At 50.1% G+C, this 27,204-nt stretch overlaps 2 protein-coding genes across 5 annotated transcripts in view; one reads left to right on the forward strand and one right to left on the reverse strand.

Moving 5' to 3' along the window:
• Positions 1–7,269: 7,269 nt before the first annotated feature.
• On the forward strand, positions 7,270–13,034 carry DNLZ (DNL-type zinc finger). The gene is made up of 3 exons (XM_044306680.1): positions 7,270–7,550; positions 11,664–11,803; positions 12,206–13,034. Exons 1-3 carry the CDS (start codon positions 7,302–7,304, stop codon positions 12,360–12,362), a joined length of 546 nt encoding a protein of 181 aa, XP_044162615.1. The 5' UTR covers positions 7,270–7,301; the 3' UTR covers positions 12,363–13,034.
• Positions 13,035–22,603: 9,569 nt separating this feature from the next.
• GPSM1 (G protein signaling modulator 1) overlaps positions 22,604–27,204 on the reverse strand; it is a 182,483-nt gene continuing 177,882 nt past the window's right edge. For all 4 annotated transcript variants that reach the window (XM_044306177.1, XM_044306178.1, XM_044306179.1 and 1 more), the window contains 2 exons: positions 26,300–26,508; positions 22,604–24,275 (listed from right to left, as the gene is read on the reverse strand). In XM_044306177.1, the coding sequence (XP_044162112.1) occupies positions 24,081–24,275; positions 26,300–26,508 (404 nt within the window). In that variant the 3' untranslated portion in view covers positions 22,604–24,080. The remainder of the gene's footprint in view (positions 24,276–26,299; positions 26,509–27,204) is intronic.

Here is a 27,204-nt window from a genome sequence, read left to right on the forward strand (position 1 = left end):
AAGTGGAGCAGCCGCCCTCCGTTCATTTCTATGGAGCCGACCAAAATAGCCGAGCGCTGGCTCGGCTATTTCCGTCGGCCCCATAGAAATGAATGGGAGCGTTGGCGGTGCGCTCCCATTCACTTCAATGGGAGAGGCGGGGAGCTGTGCCACAACTCTCCCCGACTCCGTTCTCGTTGTAGGTGCGGGTCCCAGAGGTGGGACCCGCACCTATCGGACAATGGGGGCATATCCTAGCGATATGCCCCCCTTGTCTAAGATGGGATAACCCCTTTAAGCCTTGAACTGAAGACCTGAGGGGTGGATGGGGACATGTCTCTCAACCCCGTTGAAAAGACTGGTTGTTAGGCAGTATATTCCTAGAAACCAGACTCTCTGAAGTTGGGCCTAATGGAGCAGAGTAAAAATACAGAGCCTGCTACTAGAGAATCTCAAGGCTGTACAGAGAAAGGGGCTCAACATTTTTAATAAAGCTCAAAATGAGTACAATGCAGCACTCAAAAAATTGCCCTCAAAGGTGTACATGGCCTTTCAGCCTTGAACCAAGACCTGAGTGGTGGATGGGGACATATCTCTCAACTCCATTGAAAATACTGGTTGTTAGGCAGTATATTTCTAGTAACCAGTCTCTCTCTGAAGTCAGGTAGACATTTCCTCTGCTGTGGCCACTGCCTGTAATATATGGACACCTCCACCAAATTCCGTCTTGGAAGGGGGGGCGGGGGGGTCCTATCTGGAGATCTCCCTTTCTATGAGGCAGTGCTGTTTTCGGTCCCTTGGGATGTTCTAGATTGCACCGCAATGCCCTGATTTGTCGGGGGTCGGTATTTACACGGCTTTTGGTTCCTATCAAATCTTCAACCTTTCTGGATAAAAAAAGATTCTAAATAAAAAAGCCTCCGATTCGATAAAGCACATTATACGGTGTAGAATTGTAATGGTGCTAGGAAATGTGCGCTTTCTGCGATCACAGCGGCCATTATGCGTGAGACCTGGACTCCCATGTACTAGTAAGTCACACAGTATTGATATTGTATAGTCTATTTTTATAGAAAAAAAACCTAAAATGTACCACAGAGAATAAAACATGCATGACGCAGCCGTGTTCTGCAGTTTCACAGAAAATAAAGCTGAATGGCCATTGAACTGTGAGCGCAGTTTACACTGTGCATTAAAGGAACACTCCGGATAAAATGTCTGCACTGTGTTATGCCTGGTGTGTGGCCTGCGGGTGGAGCGTGACATGGGGGGAGTCAAAGAACGCCAAAGAGAAGGTCCCTGTGTCATGCTTCACCTTTGTAGTCCTGATCCAGGGCATAACACATTAGGTCAGTTATGGGTACGTTCACACAGAGCGTAAATGCTGCACATTATCCACAGCACCATTTAGTGTGGAAAACCAGCAGCATTTTACAGAAATCTCATCCACAATTTGTGGAGAAAACACCGCAGAGCAAACCGACTTGTGGTTAACACTCCACAGCATGTCCGTTTTTGCTGCAGGTTTTAGCCACGACTTTCAACCCCCCAAAAAACAGCACATTTCGGGTGTTTTTTACGGCGGCGAATTTCTGAAATAGCTGCTGCTAGATTTGTGTCCTGTGTGGACGTACTTTCTGCAGTGGGGTGATATGGATGATCTATCCTAAGGATTGGTGCAGATCGGTCTCTCCGCACCCCCGAATATCCTCTCCAGGACGTTAAACCCCCAGCGATCTGGTATTGATGACCTATCCTGAGGATAGGTCTTCTACATTAACGCACTGCACACTGAGGTGGGCGTCCATCGTGAAGACCGCACACGGTCTCCTATGGTTAACCTCATGTCATAATACGTATTTATTGCAGGTTCTTCACTATGTGCATTCTCTTTCCATGTAACTGTTATGTTCATGTAATATGCCTGGTTCACCAGCAGGTGGCTGCATAAATGGCAGAGCTACAGGGACATAGAGTGGAACCTTCTTTTCTCTGTGGTGTGGTGGGCGTTTTCCCACTTGTTGCAGGGAGGGAGAAGTTTTAGTTTAGCGTTAGTTCAGCTTACCCCCTGGCTAGGGGAAGGTTCTAGTTTACCCCCTGCAAAGGGAGGGTGTGCAGCAGGTGCACAGAGCCCTGTCCAGGCCAGCTGGAGCACCTTCAGCAAAGCTGGACATGGAGGCAGAAGCTGGAAGCCTCTGAAGCCAGGAGTAACGTTCTCTGGACCAGTTTAAAGAAAGACTACAAGAAGGAGGTTGCAGCAACCAGAGAAAGCTAAGTTATACAGCTATCCTGTTAGCACAGCAGAGCCAGAGAGCAACAGACGTAGCAGAGAGGAGTTTGCCTGCCACAGTTTATGCCAAAGCCTGCTGGAACCAAGACAAAGCCTGAGTCTGTTTGGAGAAACGTTTATTCTCAAGTAAAGCTGTTATCAACTTCATCACAAGGTCTGGACTCAATTTATTTCTTCATCCCCTTCACCACGTACCCCCTTTGCTCTGCTTCGGACGACAACGCCTGGGGTCCAGCGTATACAGGTAGGAGCAACGTGACACATGCACCAACATTAAGGGACATTATAGGTTACCCTACACCACTCTGGAATTCCTACACCCGGGTACCATTGACAGTATCACTAAAAAGGGGCCCTGTGCCCTTGTTGCTTCACTGCAACTGGCATCACGAAAACAAGTACTCTTATTTCTCTTAAAGAGACCCCCTTTCCGCTGCTGTGCGTCACAAAATCACTGACCAAACACTGATGTGTGAAATAGGCCCTACCCAGCGGTGCAAATTTTAAAGCTGCAGCATGCCAGTGTATAATTGCAGTGGCTTTCCATTAATTTCACCCAGGAATATCGACAGATGTGGCTTTACCCTGCAGGTACCTGCACACAGGGCCCCAGAAGACCCAAATACCACAATGCAGCACAATATACTGCCCCAGCAGATTGGAACACCACAGTGCAACACAACATGCTGCCCCTTTGTGGTAGTCAGCGCCAGCTGCCAGCCTGCCACGTTCTGTCCTCCAAATCCAGTTACCTCAGGATGGCAATGCAGTTGAATACAGAAGTCCGGAGGGCACCTGTGGTCGCCGGCCTTTGTACATAAGTACCTTACACCTCCAGTATTAATTAATGCTTGGAGCATTAGATCATTACTTACCTGGCTGGTGGCTGTGAGTAGGGCTCAGGTGGCACACTGGGCATCAGCTCACTGGGAAGTTTTCTGTCTCTGCAAGTGTCCATGAGATTTGGCAAATACCATTCACTTTGTAGACACTGTATTAGGCCTCAGGTTCACGATTGCAAATTGCGGCCCTTAATGCACGGGCACCAACCCATGTGTAAGCAGTCTGCGGACGCGGACCCATTCACTTGAATGGGATCCGCGATCCGCACCAGGAAAAAATAAGTAATATGCCCAGTTATGTGCCCCCTCACAGTGATATGCCCAGTTATGTGCCCTCTCTCAGTAATATGCCCAGTTGTGCCCCCTCACAGTAATATGCCCAGTTGTGCCCCCTCACAGTAATATGTCCAGTCATGTGCCCTCTCACAGTAATATGCCCAGTTGTGCCCCCTCACAGTAATATGCCCAGTTGTGCCCCCTCACAGTAATATGCCCAGTTGTGCCCCCTCACAGTAATATGCCCAGTTGTGCCCCCTCACAGTAATATGCCCAGTTATGTGCCCCCTCACAGTAACATGCCCAGTTATGTGCCCCCTCACAGTGACATGCCCGGTTATGTGCCCCCTCACAGTGATATGCCCAGTTATGTGCCCCCTCACAGTGATATGCCCAGTTATGTGCCCCCTCACAGTGATGTGCCCCCTCACAGTGATATGCCCAGGATTGTGCCACCTCACAGTAATATGCCCAGCTGTGCCCTCTCACAGTAAAGTAATATGCCCAGCTGTGCCCCCTCACAGTAAAGTAATATGCCCAGCTGTGCCCCCTCACAGTAAAGTAATATGCCCAGCTGTACCACCTCACAGTAAAGTAATATGCCCAGCTGTGCCACCTCACAGTAAAGTAATATGCCCAGCTGTGCCACCTCACAGTAAAGTAATATGCCCAGCTGTACCACCTCACAGTAAAGTAATATGCCCAGCTGTGCCCCTTCACAGTAAAGTAATATGCCCAACTGTGCCACCTCACAGTAAAGTAATATGCCCAGCTGTGCCCCCTCACAGTAAAGTAATATGCTCAGCTGTGCCACCTCACAGTAAAGTAATATGCTCAGCTGTGCCCCCTCACAGTAAAGTAATATGCCCAGCTGTGCCCCCTCACAGTAATATGCCCAGCTGTGCCCCCTCACAGTAATATGCCCAGCTGTGCCCCCTCACAGTAATATGCCCAGCTGTGCCCCCTCACAGTAATATGCCCAGCTGTGCCCCCTCACAGTAATATGCCCAGCTGCGCCCCCTCACAGTAAAGTAATATGCCCAGCTGTGCCACCTCACAGTAAAGTAATATGCCCAGCTGTGCCACCTCACAGTAAAGTAATATGCCCAGCTGTGCCACCTCACAGTAAAGTAATATGCCCAGCTGTGCCACCTCACAGTAAAGTAATATGCCCAGCTGTGCCCCCTCACAGTAAAGTAATATGCCCAGCTGTGCCACCTCACAGTAAAGTAATATGCCCAGCTGTGCCACCTCACAGTAAAGTAATATGCCCAGCTATGCCCCTTCACAAGCAGTAAAAAAATAAATAAATAAATTAACTCCCCATACTCACCTCGTTTCCCAGCAGCAGGATGATGCACAGAACTCCTGGCCGGCCCCGCCCCCTGCCCAGACCTGCAGTGTGGAGCGCAGACAGGGGGGAGGAATGATGTGGCAGGGAGCGGGCGGACGGCTCTTGCTTTATCATTACTGGGCATATTACGTAGGGACAGCTGCCAGAAAGCGGGACATACCTCTCCCGTACCGGGACCGCGGGACAGCCACTGAAATCTGGGACTGTCCCACAGAATCCGGGACGGTTGGGAGGTATGGGAAAGTGCATTGTATTTTAGAAGCAATCAAGAGATTGCCTGTTATAGACCCCTTGTGGGATTATTAACCCTTTCACCCCCAGAGTGTTTTTTTTTCTTTTGCATTTTCGTTTTGGTCTGTTTTTATTTGTCTGATTTCTGCGGGACAAGTTGTACTTTCCAACGCCAACATTTAATATTGCATATGATGTAGTGGGAAGTGGGAAAAAAAATCCAAATGGGGTGAAATTGCAAAAAAAAAAAGCAATTCCACCACAGTTTTACAGGTTTTTTAAGTCGTTCGATGTACGATAAAACTAACTGGTTACTTTTATTCTAAAGGTCAGTAGGAATCCGGCGATACCTTTATATGTAGTGTTTTTCTTGCGTTTTGATCGTGATAAAAAAATTAAAAAGTGGGAACAAAAATCAGTTTTATTTTTTTGTCGCCATATTTTGTCCCCTATAACTTTTTTGTAATTATGTGTACGGAGCTGTGTGGGGGCTCATTTTTTGCGGGGTGATCTGAACTTTTCATTGATACCATTCTGGGGTGTGCATGACTTTTTGATCACTTTTTATTTATTTATTTTTTGTAGAAAATAAAGGGACCAAAAACGGCGAATCGGCCATTTGGACGTTTTTTTTCCGTTTTGCTGTTTGCCGTATGGGGAATATATTTTTATACTATAGGCTTTTTCACACATTTCAACAACCATGATGTGTATTTTTTTAGTTCTTTTATTTTTATTTTGGGAAAAGGGGGGTGATTTTAATTTTATGTTTTTTTATTTTTAGAAATGTATTATTATTTGTTTTACACTTTTTTATAGTTCCCATAGGTAACTATAACATGCAATCATCTGATTGCTATTATCATAGACTTCAATGCACTAGCATTGGAGTCTATGATGATTTTACTACTTTCCTATGGAGCCCTATTACAGGCAATGGCTCCATAGGAAATACTATGCAGCAGCCTCCGGTCATTCACAAAGACTGCTGCACACAAGCTCCGGCTCTTCCGATTGCTGCACGGGGGAGCCGGAGCGCCACCGGAAGCACGCGCTTTCGGTTTTCAGCGCGCTCAGATGCCGTGGTCAGGATTGACCACGGCACCTGAGGGGTTAAATGTCTGCGATCGGCATTATTGCCGGTTGCGGACATGAGCCGCGGGTGTCTGCTGTAAGTAGCAGGCGGCCACCCGCGGCTATGGTGCCCGATGCGCACGCGAACGGGCGCCATGTTTAAAGACCAGCCCAATGACGTACATGTACCTCATCGGGCATGAAGGGGTTAAGTGGTTAGAAAAAAGTAAAAAAATGTATTACATAAAAAAATCCAAAACACATTTTTTTTCCATTGACAATACACTTTTCAATGGAAAAAATTGCAAAAACAAAATCTCCCCCACGTTTATTATTGCCGCATCCGTAATGACCTGCACTACACAAATATCATGTAAATGATCCCCTACAGTAAACGCAGGGGGGAAAAAACTACAAAAAGATGCCAGAATTGCTAATTTATTCTTAGTTGCCACTGAAAAAACTTAATAACAAGTGATCAAAAAGAGTTATCTACCTTAAAATGATACCAATGAAAACTACAAGTCGTCCTACAAAAATCAAGCCGTCACATAACTACATAGAAAGAATATTTAAAAAGTTAGGGGTCTTGCGAAGCAGCGAGGCAAAAAGATTTTTATTTTATTTTTTAAAAAGGGGTTTTATTGCACAAAAGTAGTAAAATGTAAAGAAAAAACCTATGTATTTGGTATTGCTGTAGTCATACTGACCCAGAGAATAAAGATATTATGTTATTTTTGCTGAAAAATGAACGCCACAGTTTATAATGTAAAAACTTAGTGGCAGTATTGCTGTTTTTTCCCATCTCCCTCCCAGAAAGAGTTAATAAAAGTTAATCAGAGAGTTACGTGTCCCCAACATTAAAAACTACAACTTGTCCTGCAAAACACAAGCCCTCATACAGCTATATAGACTGAAAAATAAAAAATTACAGCTATTGAAAGGCGACAATGAAAAAAGGAAGAAAAATGCTTGGTCAGTATGGCCCAAAACAGGCTGGTCACTAAGGGGTTATATCTACAGGCAACCTGTAGATACCAGGAATGTTGGGAGTTGTAGTACACATCACATAATACTCATTAAATAGTGTTATATTAGTATTTAATTGCAGCATAAACAAATCCAGCCAGGAAGGGGTTAAACTACAAACTATAGACAAGCCTAATTATGGAAAGCCCTCAACAAAGATGGCGGGGTTGTACTTCCGCCTGCAGAGCGGCAGCTTCCGGTCAGGTGCTGGAACAGTCCTGGGAACATGCTGACAGAGGGGAGCTGGAGGCTGGCGGTGCGCTGCGGGAGGCTAGCTGCCAGTGTCGGGGTGAGGCTGGTGCCGACATCCCTGAGGACGCACAGTGTGAACTGTCACAGCCGCCCGCTTTTATCTACCACCCGAAACTGCCAGACTATAGTATGGAGAGGCCTGTGTGCCCGGGGAGCCGCCACGGGAGACCAGCCTGTGGGGAAAGTGCAGTCCACCCATTACCAGCTCGTGTACACCTGCAAGGTGGGTACATTCAGAGGGAGAGGACCCCCATCACCATAACGGTGCCTGAGGGGGAGGACCCCCCACATAACGGTGCCCGAGGGAGAGGACGACCCCCACATAACGGTGCCTGAGGGAGAGGACCCCCCCCCCCCATAACGGTGCCTGAAGGAGAGGACCCCCCCCCCCCATAACTGTGCCTGAAGGAGAGGACCCCCCCCCCCATAACTGTGCCTGAAGGAGAGGACCCCCCCCCCATAACTGTGCCTGAAGGAGAGGACCCCCCCCCATAACTGTGCCTGAAGGAGAGGACCCCCCCCCATAACTGTGCCTGAAGGAGAGGACCCCCCCCATAACTGTGCCTGAAGGAGAGGACCCCCCCCCATAACTGTGCCTGAAGGAGAGGACCCCCCCCCCCCATAACTGTGCCTGAAGGAGAGGACCCCCCCCCCATAACTGTGCCTGAAGGAGAGGACCCCCCCCCATAACTGTGCCTGAAGGAGAGGAACCCCCCCCCCATAACTGTGCCTGAAGGAGAGGACCCCCCCCCCTATAACGGTGCCTGAGGGAGAGGACCCCCCCCCCTATAACGGTGCCTGAGGGAGAGGACCCCCCCCCCCTATAACGGTGCCTGAGGGAGAGGACCCCCCCCCCCCTATAACGGTGCCTGAGGGAGAGGACCCCCCCCCCCTATAACGGTGCCTGAGGGAGAGGACCCCCCCCCCTATAACGGTGCCTGAGGGAGAGGACCCCCCCCCCTATAACGGTGCCTGAGGGAGAGGACCCCCCCCCCCCTATAACGGTGCCTGAGGGAGAGGACCCCCCCCCCCTATAACGGTGCCTGAGGGAGAGGACCCCCCCCCCCTATAACGGTGCCTGAGGGAGAGGACCCCCCCCCCTATAACGGTGCCTGAGGGAGAGGACCCCCCCCCCTATAACGGTGCCTGAGGGAGAGGACCCCCCCCCCTATAACGGTGCCTGAGGGAGAGGACCCCCCCCCTATAACGGTGCCTGAGGGAGAGGACCCCCCCCCCTATAACGGTGCCTGAGGGAGAGGACCCCCCCCTATAACGGTGCCTGAGGGAGAGGACCCCCCCCCCCCTATAACGGTGCCTGAGGGAGAGGACCCCCCCCCCCCCTATAACGGTGCCTGAGGGAGAGGACCCCCCCCCCCCCTATAACGGTGCCTGAGGGAGAGGACCCCCCCCTATAACGGTGCCTGAGGGAGAGGACCCCCCCCTATAACGGTGCCTGAGGGAGAGGACCCCCCCTATAACGGTGCCTGAGGGAGAGGACCCCCCCCCCATAACTGTGCCTGAAGGAGAGGACCCCCCCTATAACGGTGCCTGAGGGAGAGGACCCCCCCCATAACTGTGCCTGAAGGAGAGGACCCCCCCATAACGGTGCCTGAGGGAGAGGACCCCCCCCCCCTATAACGGTGCCTGAGGGAGAGGACCCCCCCCCCCCTATAACGGTGCCTGAGGGAGAGGACCCCCCCCCCTATAACGGTGCCTGAGGGAGAGGACCCCCCCCCTATAACGGTGCCTGAGGGAGAGGACCCCCCCCCTATAACGGTGCCTGAGGGAGAGGACCCCCCCCCCCTATAACGGTGCCTGAGGGAGAGGACCCCCCCCCCTATAACGGTGCCTGAGGGAGAGGACCCCCCCCTATAACGGTGCCTGAGGGAGAGGACCCCCCCTATAACGGTGCCTGAGGGAGAGGACCCCCCCCCCCATAACTGTGCCTGAAGGAGAGGACCCCCCCTATAACGGTGCCTGAGGGAGAGGACCCCCCCATAACTGTGCCTGAAGGAGAGGACCCCCCCATAACGGTGCCTGAGGGAGAGGACCCCCCCATAACGGTGCCTGAGGGAGAGGACCCCCCCCCCCCTATAACGGTGCCTGAGGGAGAGGACCCCCCCCCCTATAACGGTGCCTGAGGGAGAGGACCCCCCCCCCCCTATAACGGTGCCTGAGGGAGAGGACCCCCCCCCCCCCTATAACGGTGCCTGAGGGAGAGGACCCCCCCCCCCCTATAACGGTGCCTGAGGGAGAGGACCCCCCCCCCTATAACGGTGCCTGAGGGAGAGGACCCCCCCCCCCCCTATAACGGTGCCTGAGGGAGAGGACCCCCCCCCCCCTATAACGGTGCCTGAGGGAGAGGACCCCCCCCCCCCTATAACGGTGCCTGAGGGAGAGGACCCCCCCCCCTATAACGGTGCCTGAGGGAGAGGACCCCCCTATAACGGTGCCTGAGGGAGAGGACCCCCCCTATAACGGTGCCTGAGGGAGAGGACCCCCCCTATAACGGTGCCTGAGGGAGAGGACCCCCCCTATAACGGTGCCTGAGGGAGAGGACCCCCCCTATAACGGTGCCTGAGGGAGAGGGACCCCCCCTATAACGGTGCCTGAGGGAGAGGACCCCCCCCTATAACGGTGCCTGAGGGAGAGGACCCCCCCTATAACTGTGCCTGAAGGAGAGGACCCCCCCCTATAACTGTGCCTGAAGGGAGAGGACCCCCCCCCCTATAACGGTGCCTGAGGGAGAGGACCCCCCCCCCCCCTATAACGGTGCCTGAGGGAGAGGACCCCCCCCCCCTATAACGGTGCCTGAGGGAGAGGGACCCCCCCCCCTATAACGGTGCCTGAGGGAGAGGACCCCCCCCCCCTATAACGGTGCCTGAGGGAGAGGACCCCCCCCCCCTATAACGGTGCCTGAGGGAGAGGACCCCCCCCCCCTATAACGGTGCCTGAGGGAGAGGACCCCCCCCCCTATAACTGTGCCTGAGGGAGAGGACCCCCCCCCCTATAACTGTGCCTGAGGGAGAGGACCCCCCCCCCTATAACTGTGCCTGAGGGAGAGGACCCCCCCCCCCTATAACTGTGCCTGAGGGAGAGGACCCCCCCCCCCTATAACTGTGCCTGAGGGAGAGGACCCCCCCCCCTATAACTGTGCCTGAGGGAGAGGACCCCCCCCCTATAACGGTGCCTGAGGGAGAGGACCCCCCCCCTATAACGGTGCCTGAGGGAGAGGACCCCCCCCCTATAACGGTGCCTGAGGGAGAGGACCCCCCCCCTATAACGGTGCCTGAGGGAGAGGACCCCCCCCCTATAACGGTGCCTGAGGGAGAGGACCCCCCCCCCTATAACGGTGCCTGAGGGAGAGGACCCCCCCCCCTATAACGGTGCCTGAGGGAGAGGACCCCCCCCCCCTATAACGGTGCCTGAGGGAGAGGACCCCCCCCCCCTATAACGGTGCCTGAGGGAGAGGACCCCCCCCCCCTATAACGGTGCCTGAGGGAGAGGACCCCCCCCCCCCTATAACGGTGCCTGAGGGAGAGGACCCCCCCCCCCCTATAACGGTGCCTGAGGGAGAGGACCCCCCCCCCTATAACGGTGCCTGAGGGAGAGGACCCCCCCCCCCTATAACGGTGCCTGAGGGAGAGGGCCCCCCCCCCCCCTATAACGGTGCCTGAGGGAGAGGACCCCCCCCCCTATAACGGTGCCTGAGGGAGAGGACCCCCCCCCTATAACGGTGCCTGAGGGAGAGGACCCCCCCCCCTATAACGGTGCCTGAGGGAGAGGACCCCCCCCCCCCCCCCCCTATAACGGTGCCTGAGGGAGAGGACCCCCCCCCCCCCCCCCCCCTATAACGGTGCCTGAGGGAGAGGACCCCCCCCCCCTATAACGGTGCCTGAGGGAGAGTACCCCCCCCCCCTATAACGGTGCCTGAGGGAGAGGACCCCCCCCCCTATAACGGTGCCTGAGGGGGAGAACGCCCCCACGAAGCCTGCGAGTGTTCCCGGCTGTGCCTGTGCAGTATTTATATTTATATATATATATATATATTTATTTTTTTTACATAATGAAGCCATTTATAATGGCCGTTGGGTGGATTGATGTCCGACTGCAATGGTCCTGAAAACGGACGCTTTCCACTGTCGCGCGAATGTGCCCCTAGTGTTCGGCTCCCACTGCTGACTGTTTCCAGGGTCTCCAGCGGTAACGTTTATAGACATGCGGACAGTATATAGTACATGGCGGTATGTCTGGTCGCTAGAGCTAAACCTCCCGACAACCACTTTACATGTAGTTGTCATGTCGTCCATGATGATTGTTTTTTCTTTTTCTTCAGGTTTGCTCCACAAGGTCCATGAAAACGATCTCTAAAGTGGCGTACCGTAACGGCGTGGTGATCGTGAGGTGTCCCGGCTGCCAGAACCATCACATCATAGCCGACAACCTGGGCTGGTTCTCCGATCTGGAGGGGAAGAAGTAAGTACAGGTGTATGAGGACACATTTTGGGGGGGCGTGGCCTCACACAGGTTTACTAGAAATTGCTGTAAATTATGCTGCAAATTGAGGCCTGCTCATATTTCATAGACAACACTACCACCTAGTGGAGCAAATGTTATATTACAGCATGTAAACTGTAATGCAATGTCTGACTGTTGTGTAACTACAACTCCCAGCGAGTCCTGAAAGCTGCAGGCTGATAGGCCTTAATAGGAGTTGTAGTTTCACAGTAGCTAGAGAGGTTGCTTACAATATTGTATATTTAAGGCCAGTTCAGTACAACCATATTATGGACACGTGTCCCGGCCCGACTGAGGGCGCACGGCCCTAAACACGCAGCCATCTTGTGTTAACATGTGTTCATTGCTCCCCCTCTGAAGGAATATTGAAGAAATCTTGGCGGCTAAAGGGGAGAAGGTTCGTCGGATTGTGGGCGAGGAGGCGCTGGAGCTGGTGCTGGACAGCAGTACCGCAGGGGACGGGTCAAGTCAACCTGAGAATCAGGACCAGACGACCTGCGAGAAGTCAGCGACTTGACCATCAGGATGGACTGTGATCTCGTAAAGTTTGGAGAATTCTGCAGGCGTGGTCGGTTCACAAGTAAACTGAACGGAAGGAGGCGGCCATTTTGTCGCACACCTGTTAATCCATAGATCGCTCATGAGTGACCCTACGCATTTCTACAATTATACGCCCTGACGACAAAATGGCCTCCTTTCTTGCGGACAGATCAGGGGTGGACTGTTCTTCTAAGATCCTGTGAAGAGACTGAAGACATCAGACTCGTGCCGCGCAGCTGAGGACCCTACCGAACAGCACCCCGTATCTCAGCTGCCTGCACCCCAGAGCAGGTTAATTGTAGCCGTGGCTTGACCGTCTCAAACTACAGTCCACGTTTGCAGTTCTTGTAGCAGCAATGGATTTGGGGTCCTAAGTTCTCACCATCGTTCCGCTCCCGGTGTCGAGCCGAATTGACGACCTGCAGCTGCATTGTGGCCGTCACTTGGTAGAAGCGCGATCCCAAATAGAAGATGAATAGGTGCCCTTCGCGTGTCAACGTATGTCCCTGGCAGTAGCAGGAATTTTCTGGGTTGCAGATAAACTCGAGCACCACAAGGGGGCGCTGTATATCATGCCTGTACTTTGTCTCTGTTATTTTTTAATATTTATCCAGTAATCCCATGTAAAGCAAATAAAATATTTTTGGTGAAGGAATCAGGACATAATTACACAGGCTCTTAAAGGGCATCTGTCAGCAGTTTTGTACCTATGACACTGGCTGACCTGTTACATGTGCACTTGGCAGCTGAAGGCATCTGTGTTGGTCCCGTGTTCATATGTGTCCACATTACTGAGAAAAATTATGTTTTAATATATGCAAATGAGCCTCTAGGAGCAACGGGGGCGTTACCATTACACCTAGAGGCTCCACTCTGTGCAACTGCCCTTTGACAGGGTCGCACGTTATGATGTCCTGTCAAAGTGCAGAGGGCACGGCAGTTGCAGAGAGAGCGGAGCCTCTAGGTCAGGGATCAGCAATCTTCGGCACTCCAGCTGCTGTGAAACTACAACTCCCAGCATGCAAACTTACTCGGCTCTTTTTGTATTGCCCACAGAAGTGAAAGGAGAGAATTCTGGGAATTTGTAGTTTCAGAACACCTGGAGTGCAGGACGTTGCTGATCCCTGCTCTAGGTGTAACGGCAAAAAGGAGTCCCAGTCCCGCGTGTCTCTTATAATGAGGACTCATCCGTCCGCACTGCGCGTCAGACCCTCTAAACGTATGAGTGCCTCATGAAAAAGATGCTGGGAGACGGGTGCTGTGCGCTCTTACCCCTCCTGGAAGTGCTCCCTAAATGGCCGTGAGCGTCATGCCGGCGTCTCCATCCCTCGCTTACTAATCCCAGCAGCCTTATTAGTGAGAATGGAAAGATGGCCGCCGCGCCCGAATAGAGGAGGATAGGTGTACCTGTATCTTTTTACTCCCCTGCAGGGAAATGCAGAGTGTTCAGATGTGGCAGAGTCTGTTACATTTGCAGCGGATTTCACCGTTTGCTTTGCAGGGCAAATCCGCCAGGTCTGAACACGGCCTCACAGCTGGGGAGATGTGTGACGACTGGTGCACGTAGCAACCATCGGGTCACTGCTTTGTGCAGAGGTCATCTGAAAAAGGCCTTCGCTGCGCAGACGCTCGTCTCATGATTTGGGTTCTGTCTTGCGGTGAATACATATTTTCCCCTGATTTCCCTTGTGTTCGGTGGGACGCTGGAGGTGACAGGCTGCGCTGAAGTGCCTGCGGCGGTGAGTCAAGCATGGCAGCCGTCTCTCCCGCAGCTCTTGAATGGCGGAGACACTTGTCAAGTGTTTACATTCAGTGTTCCAGGTGCGGGTTATGTAACGCTCGTCCCTGCGCCGCTGCTCTCCACATTTGGAGTGGTTGAATGTAACGTGCGCTGACTGACTATATCTGTGCAACTAAAGGGGCTCTCTAGACCTGTGTCTGGAAAGTGGCTATGGGCCGTGATGCAGATATGTCAACGGTTTTGCAACCAGTAAATACAAGTTTTGAAGGGACTGTCCACCCGAGAGACCCCAACCCCATCTGAGCTGAGCTGGGGGTGCGGAAGCTCCAGCAATCAGCAGTTGTCACATGGACAATGATTCTATATCCAACAGTTGGAAATATCTGCAGTTTTCAGAGACATTTGGTGTGCCGTGAGATGGATCTCTTGGTAGATAACACGTTCACTGTGCAATTTTTTATATTGATGGGTTTTATCCAGTAATGAAGTGTGACTCCTGATGTGTCAGCAGTTACAGAATGATGGGAGTTTGAATGCACAGAAACAAGATGTTTAAAGGGCATCTGTCAGCAGTTTTGTACCTATGACACTGGCTGACCTGTTCCATGTGCACTCGGCAGCTGAAGGCATCTGTTGGTCCCATGTTCTTATGTGCCCGCATTGCTGAGAAAATGATGTTTTAATATATGCAACTGAGCCTCTAGGAGCAACGGGGGCGTTTCCGTTGCTCCTAGAGGCTCATTTGCATATATTAAAACATTATTTTTCTCAGCAATGCCGGCACATATGAACATGGGACCAACACAGATGCCTTCAGCTGCCAAGTGCCCATGTAAAAGGTCAACTTAAAGGAGTTCTCTAGACTTAGATATTGATAACCTGGCTTCAGGATTGGTCATCAATATGAAATTGTGGGGGTCCAACATCCGGCACCTCCATGATCAGCTGTTTCAGGCAGCCACAGGTGCTGGAAACTATACACTGGATGGAAGTAAGAAGGCTATCAACCACTGGGTATTTTCCAGGGTTGGTGTACTGCTGCCGCCCAGTAACCATTCACTTGAATGGGAGCTGAGCTGCAGTACCCTGGCACGGCCACTATGTGGTAGACAGGACCTTGTGCCTCAGGCTCCATCCACCTGTGTTGGACTCCCTACAACCCGATATTGATAACCTAAAGCCAGGTCATCAATATCTAGGTCCTGGAGAACTCCGGGACCTAGATAGGGATTGTCTCACTTCAGCAAATGGCATTTATCATGTAGAGAAAGTTAATACAAGGCATTTACTAATGTATTGTGATTGTCCATATTGCCTCCTTTACTGGCTGGATTCATTTTCCCATCACATTATGCACTGCTCGTTTCCATGGTTACAGACCACCCTGCAATCCATCAGTGGTGGTCGTGCTTGCACGCTATAAGGAAAAGCACCAGCCTATGTGCGCTCACACGATCCCAGCCACCAGTGAGGACGACACTTTTTCCTATAGTGTGCAAGCATGACCACCGCTAATGGATTGCAGGGTGGTCGTAACCATGGAAACGAGCAGTGTATAATGTGATGGGAAAATGCCTCCTTTGCTGGCTGGATTCAATATGGAGAATCCCAATACATTAGTAAGTGGTTTGTATTCACTTTCTCTACATGATAAATGTAATTGACTAAAGTTGTGTTGGATTTTTTTATATATTTTTTTTGCTTTAACAATTTACTGGTTGCCCTTGGAAACAGACTGCGGTCAGCCCTGGACTACATGGCGACACTACGTGTGCCTGTAATGATTCCCTATGGCAGTGTGCTGTGGCTTGTACGCCTTGTCCTCAGCTCTGGAAAGCACGGTGTAAGGTGAGTAACTTATTTCTTACTCATAAGCGTGATTTATTACTCTGAGCAGCACAGAAGATATTTCGCGGCTTGGAAACCATGAACTAGCTGCTGTTGACGGATCACTTTTCTCAATTCACTACTTTCTATGGGTAATGATTTGTAGTGAGTGGACTGATTGGCTTATTAACACTTGCACATTTCCAGTCCTGGTATTAGTCTGCGTTCACATTATGCAGTCATATCGCAGTTTTGCCACAATGCTTTCGAAATTGCAAAAACGATATGGCTACAACATGTAAACATAGCCTACGGCATATGTAATTTGGATGATGATTAGCCTAGCTACTGGATGTACTTGGGTAAGTCCACGCGGAGCTGCTTCCGGGTGGCCGCAGTGTGGCCCAAAACTGCTGTTTTCTCTTGAAACTGCTACTTATTTGCAAAATCATGAGACCCAGAAAGCACTCTTTTAGGTGCTTAGTCTTTTAGCATATGCAAATAAAACCATAAGATCCAGCAACAGCGGCTAACCTGCTTGCTGATGGTTTCCATGTAGCAGCAGGTATTTTCTGAATTGGAAAGCGATTGAAGACCTAAATCTTTACATGGCGATACAGATAATCCTTTTTCATGTGTTTCACAGCGTTCACCCGCGTGGATGTTACCCTCTGACCCATCCAGAGATCAGGTCCTTTCTAGGTGCAGGTGAGTGTGAATGTTGTCTAGGACTGCGGTGTCTCACCTGAGTCCTTAGAGGAGACGTGTAGGTGATTGTCTATGTGCGCCGCAGCCGGTCCTGTAAATCCTGCGCAGCCGTCGTGTACGTCTCAATTACAAGACGGCGCAGGATTTAATAACATTTACAAATGGCCCTCCGGCCTTCCCGCCCGCGCACATCATACATTTGTGAGACAGAGTTTTCTGGCAGTTGTAATGAAAACGATCTCTTGCTGACATTGAAGTTCAACCAGCTGAAGCGGAGAGATTAATGCCTGCCTGACAGAGCGTCCTCTGCCCGTTACCAGAGGAATACAATTCTGCAAGACTTCAAGGTAAATCCCTGGATAGAGGACTCGGTTAACCCCTTCACAGCATGGTAAATTCTGTGGGTAGTGCAAGCTCTTGTAGTGCCTGAGAGCGATGCTGACCAGTTTACTGGTATGGTGTCCCTCCAGTCCCTGCTGTCTGGTGGTCATAGTCTTTATCCAGTCCCTAGTGTCTAATTTCTTTAGTATCTCCCTGTTCCTTGTGTCTAGTGTCCCTCCAGTCCCTAGTATCTAATCTAGTGGGTGTAGAGCTCACCCAGTCCTTGGTGTCCAGTGCCCCACTAGTCCCTGGTGTCCAGTGGGTATGGTGTGCCTAGTGTCTGAGGAGTGTAGTGCATCTCCAGTCCCTGATCTCTAGTTTGTGTAGTGGTCCCACGATGTCTAGTTCATGTGCCTGGAGGGTGTAGTGCTCATCCAGTCCCTAGTTTCTACTGGTGTGGTGCCCCCACCCCAGTCCTTGATGTCTAGTAGTAGGTGTAGTGTCTCTCCAGTCCCTGGTGTCTAGTGGTTGTAGTGTTCCTGCAGTTCTTGGTGTCTAGTGGGTATTGTGCTTTCCAGTTCCTGGTGTCTTTTGGGTGTCGTGCCCATCTGGTCCCAGGTGTTTAGCTGGCATGGTGTCTCTCCAGTCCTTGATGTCAAGTTGGTGTAGTGCCTCTCTGGTGTCTAGTGGATGTAGTGCCAATCCAGTCCCTGGTGTCTAGTGAGTACATCGTCCTCCATCTCTCGAGTCTAGTGGGTATAATGTCTCTGCTGTCCCTGGTGTTTACCGGGTATAGTCCCTACTCCAGTCTGTGCTGTCTGGTCGGTGTAGTGTCTCTCCAGTCCCTGGTTTCTAATTGGTGTAGTGTGCCCGTCCTTAATGTCTAGTGGGTGTTGTGTCTCTCCAATCCCTGTTGTCTATTGGGTGTAGTCCCCCCCCTAAAAGTCTATTTGGTGCAGTGTCCCTCCAGCCCATGGTATCTCGTGGGTGTAGTGCCCATTCAGTCCCCTGGCATCTAGCTGATGTAGTGCTTTTCCTCCAGTCTTTGGTGCATGTAGTGCCCCTCCAGTCTTTACTATCCAGTGGGTGTAGTGCCCCTCCAGTGCCTGGCGTCTAGCTGATGTACTGCTCCCCCTCCAGTACTTGATGCCAAGTGGGTGTACTGCCCCTCTAGTCTCTGGTGTATAATGCATGTAGTGCCCTCTAGAGGGTGTAGTGCTCTCCCTCCAGTCTCTGGTCTTTAGTGCCGCCAGTGCCTGGCATCTAGCTGATGTAGTGTTCTCCCTCCAGTCCTTGATGCCAAGTGGGTGTACTGCCCCTCTAGTCTATGGTGTATAAAGCATGTAGTGCTCTCCCTCCAGTCTCTGGTCTTTAGTGCCGCCAGTGCCTGGCATCTAGCTGATGTAGTGTTCTCCCTCCAGTCCTTGATGCCAAGTGGGTGTACTGCCCCTCTAGTCTCTGGTGTATAAAGCATGTAGTGCTCTCCCTCCAGTCTCTGGTCTTTAGTGCCGCCAGTGCCTGGCATTTAGCTGATGTAGTGTTCTCCCTCCAGTCCTTGATGCCAAGTGGGTGTACTGCCCCTCTAGTCTATGGACTTTGGTGGGTATATTGCCCCCAGTACCTGGTGTTTAGTAGATGCCGTGTCCTGTTCTCCAGTGTCTGCAGTCTGATCTTTTAGGGATTGGTGCAGGGAGCAGAGAACTAAGCAGCCTCCTGATGCGCAGTCTGAATAGGTGCACACACTGGGACTCGGGTACTTGGGTTATCACTGCACAAACACTGCTACCACTTGGTCTGTGCATGCCATGCTTTGCTGGGTAAAGTCTGACATTGCACAGTGGAGAAATGTGACTGTGGTGCCCCCTGATGGATGAGTATCCACCTCCAGATCCTTATGTTCCCTGACATGGTCGTCAGTCACGGCACGTTTGGCCGACAAGCATGTAGTGTTTTTGTCCGGTTTTATAGCTGCTTAAGTGTCTGGTTTGTTTCTCCCCTAGGATGTGTATACCGTCTGCTACATGCCGTATACTGCTCCGCTGAGCTCTGGGTGAGTAGCTTCATGTAAGTGTTCTGCCCGGAGATCTCTGCACACGTTTTACATTCTAGGCCCATATACAATCTTCTAGTGGCTTATTTATATCACCGTTGGATGTGACTCGGGGCTTCTGTGCTCCCTGCATTGGGATCAATTGTAAGATGGCAGGGCAATAACGCTAAAGGGATTTCCGAGATTAGAAAGACATGGCTGCTTTCCGTCAGTCATGCCTGCTGTGAATGGACACAGCAGGTGAGCTGCACTGCCACACACAACCTTTGGAGGGTCACAGGCACCACAGCACACCTTGGTGTCTATAAGTAATAGCACACAAACAGGTACAATGAATAAATGCAAATATATTTTCAAAAATACCTCCTGACGAAGCTGTAGGGCGAAACGCGCGTCGAGGTTGTGCGCCCAGGGTCCATACGCCCACTCACTACCATGTCTTCAGGTACGTTCTGAGCCGGTATTTCCTCTTCCACATTGTTGCTAGGGACCCCTGCACGCATCCATAGTGAGTCCCTTTACATATCCATGGTGTATATTGCCTTCATTGTCACTCTTACTTGAGTATGATTGCTCCCATGGTCTGTTTTCATGGTTCCAGTACTATGTGTAGATTTACTGTGCTTTTCCCTGTACCTAGTATGGTCATCTGCATGATTCATACATAACAATTGTGTGGAGATATTATATTTGGCCATCCAGGTTTATTTTTGAAAATATATTTGCATTTATTCATTGTACCTGTTCGTGTGCTATTACTTAGACACCAAGGTGTGCTGTGGTGCCTGTGACCCTGCGCTTCTCCGTATTCTTGCAATTCTGTAGTAGCTCCATCCTTTGTATTTTATCAATAAATTTATACCTTTTTATACCATTCTCCACTTGTTCGTTTTGGTTTACCTTGGATGTTATACAAGTGGTAATTGTAGCTGTCTAGTTGACAGGTGGCCTTCTGTAGGTTAACACACAACCTTTGGACAGATGTGGCGCTCTATATTTTTCTAATCTTGTACATCCTCTTAAAGGAGTTGTCCAGCTTTGGGGGACTTTGTTTTTGTTTAACAGACCCCTGCACCATGTACTTGCTGAAAAACTGTACTGCTTCCTGCTGCTTTGCTCCAACTTACTTTATCGGTCTTCTGGATGGAAAGGGTCACATGCAACGCTGCAGCCAGTGCCTGGCCTCAGCAGTGACATACTGATTGGGGACATGTCACTGCTGAGGTGACAAATGTGATTCCTTCTGTCCAGAAAGTTACAGGACAAGGACCAGAAGATCGCTGAAGGGAGCTGGAATGGTGTGGCAGGGAATAGGACATTCCCTTTAAACCTTGAGTGTATAACTATGTGCTCCACCTTGAAGATAAGAGTAATATAGTTTGGCACCACCTACTGGCCACTTGCATACTGCAGGATCGGTGAAGGACACAGGCCACGCCAGTAGACCACAAAATATGTTTTATTAATTCAGCACAATAGAACAAAGTCTTCAGATATTTGGCAGATGTCAGGAAAAAGTCAAGTACCTTTACATTATTTTATATCTGGTAGAAACCAAACTTGGAAAAGAACAAAACAACTCGGCAAATGCACATTGGAAAATAAATAGTTTTAATACATTCAAGTATGTGGCATTTCCGCTGTGTTTAGAGTCCAGCGCCCCACTTCCAGTTTTGGACTGGGTGCACCACCCCCCCCCCCCCCCCGTATCCTGTAGCAGAGGCTTTATTATTATTGCAGTGTGTGATCACGTACCGTGGATGGAGATGCTCATGTGGTTGCTTTTTACCATTTCCTGGCCCTGTAGGGGGCGACTCGCGTCTTTTTACCTTCTCGTCTTATGCCTGATGCACCCTGTGCTTGTCCTACCATGGGAATGTCTCTTTACCTGCAGGCACACCGTAAGTTTTTGGTTCTAAGTGGAGTTAGGCCTTAGCCTGGGACATGGCAACCCCTGGTGGTCATAGAGGAGGGGGCAGGGTGTTCCCTGCTTGGGACTCCCCTCTAAGGTCGGCCATACAGATTTAATAGCTGTCGGCCAAACACCGACGTATGGGGGGGGGCCATAGGAGCCAGAGCAGCTCTGGCAGAACCGGTAAGTCCATGCACTGGTCAGTTATTTGATTGGCCACCATGTAATACTGTGTGTATAACCAATCAAGCCGGCCCGAGGCGAGCATCCTTTTTAGAAAACAGACAACCAGTGCTCTAATGATAATCTGAATGTTATCGGCAATCAGTACAATCTACGTATAATGTTATTGTGGTAAATCGCTGACATATATTTCCTGGTGTGCACTGAGGACGCGCCCCATAATGTGCTGTATGGCAGAGGCTACTTTCACACTTGCGGCAGTGTGATCCGGCGGGCAGTTCCGTCGTCGGAACTGCCCGCCGGATCCGCCGCTGACTGAAAGCATTCGTGAGACTGATCCGGATCTCTCTCACAAATGCATTGCAAGGACGTATCCGTCTCTCTGCTTGTCATGCGGATGCGCCTTGTATATTTTTTCACATTTTTACCGGTCTGCGCATGCACAGGACGGATCCGGCACTAATACATTCCTATGGGAAAAAATGCTGGATCCGGCATTCAGGCAAGTCTTCAGTTTTTTTCGCCGGAGATAAAACCGTAGCATGCTGCGGTTTTCTCTTTTGCCTGATCAGTCAAAACAACTGAACTGAAGACATCCTGAGATTGCTCTCCATTCAGAATGCATGGGGATAGGCCTGATCAGTTCTTTTCCGGTATTGAGCCCCTAGGACAGAACTCGGTGCCGGAAAAGAAAAAGGCAAGTGTGAAAGTACCCTAAGATACATATATTCCCAGTCAGCACCTGTGTCTTCTGACCTCACAACCCACATGATGATGTAATTAAGTCCCGGGATAATGGAGTAAGAATATGGTTATAGTAGTGACCTCACGTCATTATTAGAAACCTAGATTGCAGCTGGAGCGTCCCTATTTCCAGTCACAGGACTCTTCAGAGCACTTTATGAAGGTTTTCCTACATTAGATAAGATAGGTTGGGTCCTAGAAATGGACCTCTATCAGGAGGAGGGGGGTGGGAGATATTGGCAACTGAATGTGACTGACGCATGCCAATCGGTGCAATAGGGGGAAGATCCGGATGTGTCTCCTGCATTCTCCAAAAAAACTGCCTCCGACATATTGATAGGTAACCCTGTAATATCCCTCTGATGAGATGTATGTGATGTGCTACGGGGATCGTTCTGTAGCAGATGATATTTAAAGGGCATCTGTCAGCAGTTTTGTACCTATGACACTGGCTGACCTGTTTGTCAGTGTTGGTCCCATGTTCATATGTGCCTGCATTGCTTAGAAATATGATGTTTTATTATATGCAAATGAGCCTCTAGGAGCAACGGGGGTGTAGCCATTACACCTAGAGGCTCTGCTCTCTCTGCAACTGCCGAGCCCTCTGCACTTTGATAGGGCCAGGCAGTGTAAATGGGATCACCCCTGGTCCTGTCAATCAAAGTGCAGAGGGCGCAAAGCCTCTAGGTGTAACGGCAACGCCCCCGTTGCTCCTAAAGGCTCATTTGCATATATTAAAATATTGTTTCTCTTGGCAATGCCAGCACAGATGTCTTCAGCTGCCAAGCGCACATGGAACAGGTCAGCCAGTGTCATAGGTACAAAACTGCTGACAGATGCCCTATAATGTACAGGGCCTGCGCTTTCCAATGTAGAGGGACACAGTATAAAAAGTGCACAGTATGGGAGTCCGTGGCTGATGTGAGTTGTACATATCAGGGAATACTCTCAACGTATAGCTCCAATAGAAACAGAATAGAGCCACAATCGTTTGCTGTGAGGTGTCGCCTACCAGACAGACTTAAAGGGTTAATTATTGTATAATGAGTAGAGTAACATAAGCCTGGACCGTGATTGGTCACTATGGGCAAAAAGGTTCATTTTTATGTTGGATTCAATAATGGAGTTTTTTTTTTTTAACCAGTTCCTTACGATTTTTAAAATCTCTGCTTGCTGCTATTGAATGGGAACATCAAATCATCTGTGAGTAAAATACCTCAGCAGCATGACTGATAAGAGTCCTGTAATGCCCTCTCAATAGACTTTTCCCACTGCTTTTAGTGTCCATCTTGTAGACATGGCTGCGCTGGCTACGATCATGGTCTGGGGGGGCATAACCTGTCGAGTTTCGGAGGCCTCACCCTGATTGGCTGCCTTTAAGAAATGCCCAGAGTTCCTTGGTCCTTACAATAATGAATGAGAGGCTCCTGCTGGAGAAGGAGACACGGCAGTTTGTAGCTTGCAATCTCTAGGCCTCATTCACTGAACGGCAGTAAATCTAGGACAGCGCCTCCTAGCTGCCCGCTATATTATTGCTAGAACGCTCACAGTAGTACCTGGTATCCTGCCAGGTAAGACACAGCGCGTTCTAGGTGGTACGCTCACATTCATTATGGATGTCACGTACAGTCACTTGTTCTTTAAAATCCATAAAGAATATATTAAAAAAGAAAAAATATATTTAAAAAAAATCACTAAGCTACAAAACGGCGTAATTATTGCCATTTAGTGAATAAGGCCCTTAGTGACCGGGTCCAGAGTAAACATTGCCATGCTTTCTTACCCGCTTACGACATACAGTAGTAACGCCATCATCTCCCACTATACTCCCGCTGTAAAGCTTGGGGGGCCACGACGCCCCGTGTAACGCTTCCTCGGACGTTGGCTTGTGCTGCAAATCTCGTCCACCTGAAATCTGTGGCTCTTTGCCTCTATTACTAGGTTTCCGGCCTTCGCAGATTATCGTCTAGTGCCGCCTACTACAAAAAAAAGTCCTATAAAAACGGAACGTCCTTGTTAATTTACTGATTGGGCGAAGACACTTGATATTTCACATACGTTTAACGATTCGCCTCAGCTATGCAAATACAAAAAAAATTCTAATTCAAAAGTTGTTTTGCGCTTTCAGATACTACGTGGAGTCAGATCCTCAGGAGGTTTGCTTCCTTGGTTACAGGCAGGTCTTTGTCTGGGCAGAAGAGCTAACACTTTAGCTGTTGTTTGGCCTCCGTTGATTACTTTGATGGTCGCCTTGTTCCTGGCTGGACGAGATATCTACTCGCTGTTCGTCCATCCTCTTGGCCTGTACTCTCTGGATGAGGCTGAAGAAGTCTTCGTCTGGCATCGTGGGGCCTCTGGGCATGGGGTCTGGCGGGGCGCATCTTTGGTCGTCTATCCGTGAAGACTACACAAAAAGGTAAGTGGAGAAATTAACTCTTTGGTATTGGACACCATGTACTTCCAGAGAGATCAGACCTCTTTGGCACGGCTCGGAGATTTCCAGTAAACCTCTGAGGCCGTGTTAAAGGGGTGCTGAATGGACCTGTCATTGGGGAAATCGGACTTCTCACATGTGTTTATGATGTTACACGTGCGCTTGGCAGCTGAAGGCATCTGTGTTGGTCCCATGTTCATATGTGCCCACATTGCTGGGAAAAATGATGTTTTAATATATTTTTAATATATGCAAATGAGACTCTAGGAGCAACGGGGGCATTACCATTACACTTAGAAGCTCTGCTATCCCTGCACTTTGACAGGTGTGAGGTTTTCACTGCCTGGTCCTATCTATCAAAGTGCACAGGGGGCGTGACAGCTGCAGAGAGAGCAAAGCCTCTAGGTGTAATGGTAACGCCCCCATTGCTCCTAGAGGCTCATTTGCATATAATAAAACATTTTTTTTCCAGCAATGCGGGCACATATGAACATGGGACTAACACAGATGTCTTCAGCTGCCAAGTGCACATGGAACAGGTCAGCCAGTGTCATAGGTGCAAAATTGCTGACAGATGCCCTAAAGAAATGAGACCCTTTTTCTAATCCCAGCTCCTTAAGGGTCCATTCACACGTCCGTAGAATGGGTCAGGATCCGTTCCGCAATGTTGCGGAACAAATCCGGACCCATTAATTCTCTATGGAGCCGGAAGAGATGCGGACAGCACACAGTGTGCTGTCCGCATCTGCATTTCCGGAGCGCAGCTCTGATCTTCCGGTCCGCGGCTCCCGAAAAAAATAGAACATGTTCTATGCTTGTCCTCAATTGCGGACAAGAAAAGGCAATTCTATGGGGGTGCTGGCTGGGTGTATTGCGGATCCGACACTACGGATGTGTGACTGGACCCTTAATAAGACTCAGAATAGTCCTACAGGACACATGAGAGGGGGATGATGGCAGAATGTCTTGCTGCCCCCCTACTTCTCCTCTTGTGCTCCACACCGGCTCATCTACTATCTTACTCACCACTCTCCTCCATCCTACATATACTTGAAAATAGGCTGAACACGTGGTAGGCTTTGGACAGTCTCTACAGCTGGAGCGGCTCTAATTGAAGCGTGGATGGCAATAGTCAGAGATTCGCTCCTCCAGTGAAGCGTAATAATGAAAACCTGTGTGTGAGCCCTGCATCCACCGCTGACAGGCAAATGATCGTCCCTGGGAACTAATGAAAGGGTTCACACAGAAATCCCCTGCAATTCCCAGAAAGCTGGAACCTGATCATTAGATGGCAGCGGAAAAGCTGTGCTGCTGACTAGAGATGAGCGAATTTCATATTTTGAAATTCGTTAACACTTAGTTTGTTGGTAAAAGGTGAATTGCGTTATGGATTTCATTACCACGGACCATAACGCAATTCTACGATGGAATGCCTTTAGAGGCATTCCGTTATTCATTCCGTCATAATAGAAGTCTATGGGCTGCAAAACGGATCCGTCCCGTTTCCGTTATGCAGGGGAGGATGGATCCGTTTTGCAGCCCATAGACTTCTATTATGACGGAATGAATAACGGAATGCCTCTAAAGGCATTCCATCGTAGAATTGCGTTATGGTCCATGGTAACGGAATCCATAACGCAATTCACCTTTTACCCACAAACAAAGTGTGAACAAATTTCATAAGTTGAAATTCTCTCATCTCTACTGCTAACCCAAGCTGCACTGAAAGGCATGTTATAGATGGGAAAGTGCTGAATATTACCAAGTCTGGCCACAAGGGGGTGCCACGCCACCAGGATCTAGGTCATGTATGTTTTTTTCTTTAAAGGGGTTTTCTGACTCAGGGGACATAAGCCACCCACCAAAGAGGTCTCTTCCCATTCAGAAGACATACATGCTAGGCAGCGATGAGCTTTGGCCGACAGCCACTGATGGTCATGGCCAGCCTGATACTTGGTACGGATCTGCACCCTGGTACCGTTACAGGTTCTCACCTGGCATTTCATCAGCATGTTGAAGAACTCGTCCCCCGGCTCCTGTTGGTCGCCTTCTACTCTCAGATGTCCCATGTTATTGTGCGTTAGTCGTAGACCAGGAAGGTTCCCAACGTTTGCCCTCTGGTCGTCCAGCCGTCTGCTCTGAGAACTGGCTATCAGGTCAAAAAACTCTTCTGTCTGAGGCGAGGCCATTAACGATGAAGCAGCTGCAAAAGGTAAACCGATAAAGGGTTAACTGCTAAAAAGCAGAGTCTTGTATGTACGGTGAGTTCTCTAATAGGCGAGTTAAACGCATTATCCTGGAAAATGCAACCTGCTGATCACATGCACCCGGGTGCCATAATGTGGAAACGTTCTTACATTTTTTTGATTCGATCGAGTACGTCAATCTGTCTCATCAGCAGGACTTCGCTGTGTATGGGGCGCTGCCCCCGCAGGTGAAGAAGCCCCCACCTGACTCTTGATTGACGGCTCCAGACATTTAGCCCGGCCAATCTCCTGCCTGCGCTGCTGAGACTCTGTGACTGCACAGGCGACGCTACCCGGAAGAAGAAGTCCTGCTGGTGAGATGAATAGAGTCGCTCATCTCTATTATATTCCTTAGTGTAGAAATAGAGGGGAGAAATGTGATAAGAATAGTTGTCACTTTCTTTCCTTCATCAGTATCTGAGTGGCAGGGGTCCGACACCCTGACCACAATGGACGGAGCTGTATACTTCTGCTGGAGATGCAGGGTGCCGTATCCCCTCCCATCTGATATTGGGATAGGCCAGCAGTAGTAAAGTCCTGGACAACCCCTTTAAGTGAGCGGGGGGATAGCAGTGAACACACCTTGTAGACAGCTATGGGAAATTCACATCCCCTAAATCCAAAACGAACAATGTGAAGTAACAGAACCGTGT

This window comes from Bufo gargarizans, chromosome 9 (assembly GCF_014858855.1).
Source record: "Bufo gargarizans isolate SCDJY-AF-19 chromosome 9, ASM1485885v1, whole genome shotgun sequence".
Classification (NCBI taxonomy): Eukaryota; Metazoa; Chordata; class Amphibia; order Anura; family Bufonidae; genus Bufo; species Bufo gargarizans.

What these genes read in the sequence shown, in the direction of transcription:
- DNLZ (XM_044306680.1), top strand. Translation starts at nt 7,302, where the DNA reads ATGCTGACAGAGGGGAGCTGGAGGCTGGCGGTGCGCTGCGGGAGGCTA. An exon ending in AGCTCGTGTACACCTGCAAG is followed by an intron (nt 7,551 to 11,663) that starts GTGGGTACATTC and finishes CTTTTTCTTCAG; the next exon opens with GTTTGCTCCACAAGGTCCAT. An exon ending in TCCGATCTGGAGGGGAAGAA is followed by an intron (nt 11,804 to 12,205) that starts GTAAGTACAGGT and finishes CCCCCTCTGAAG; the next exon opens with GAATATTGAAGAAATCTTGG.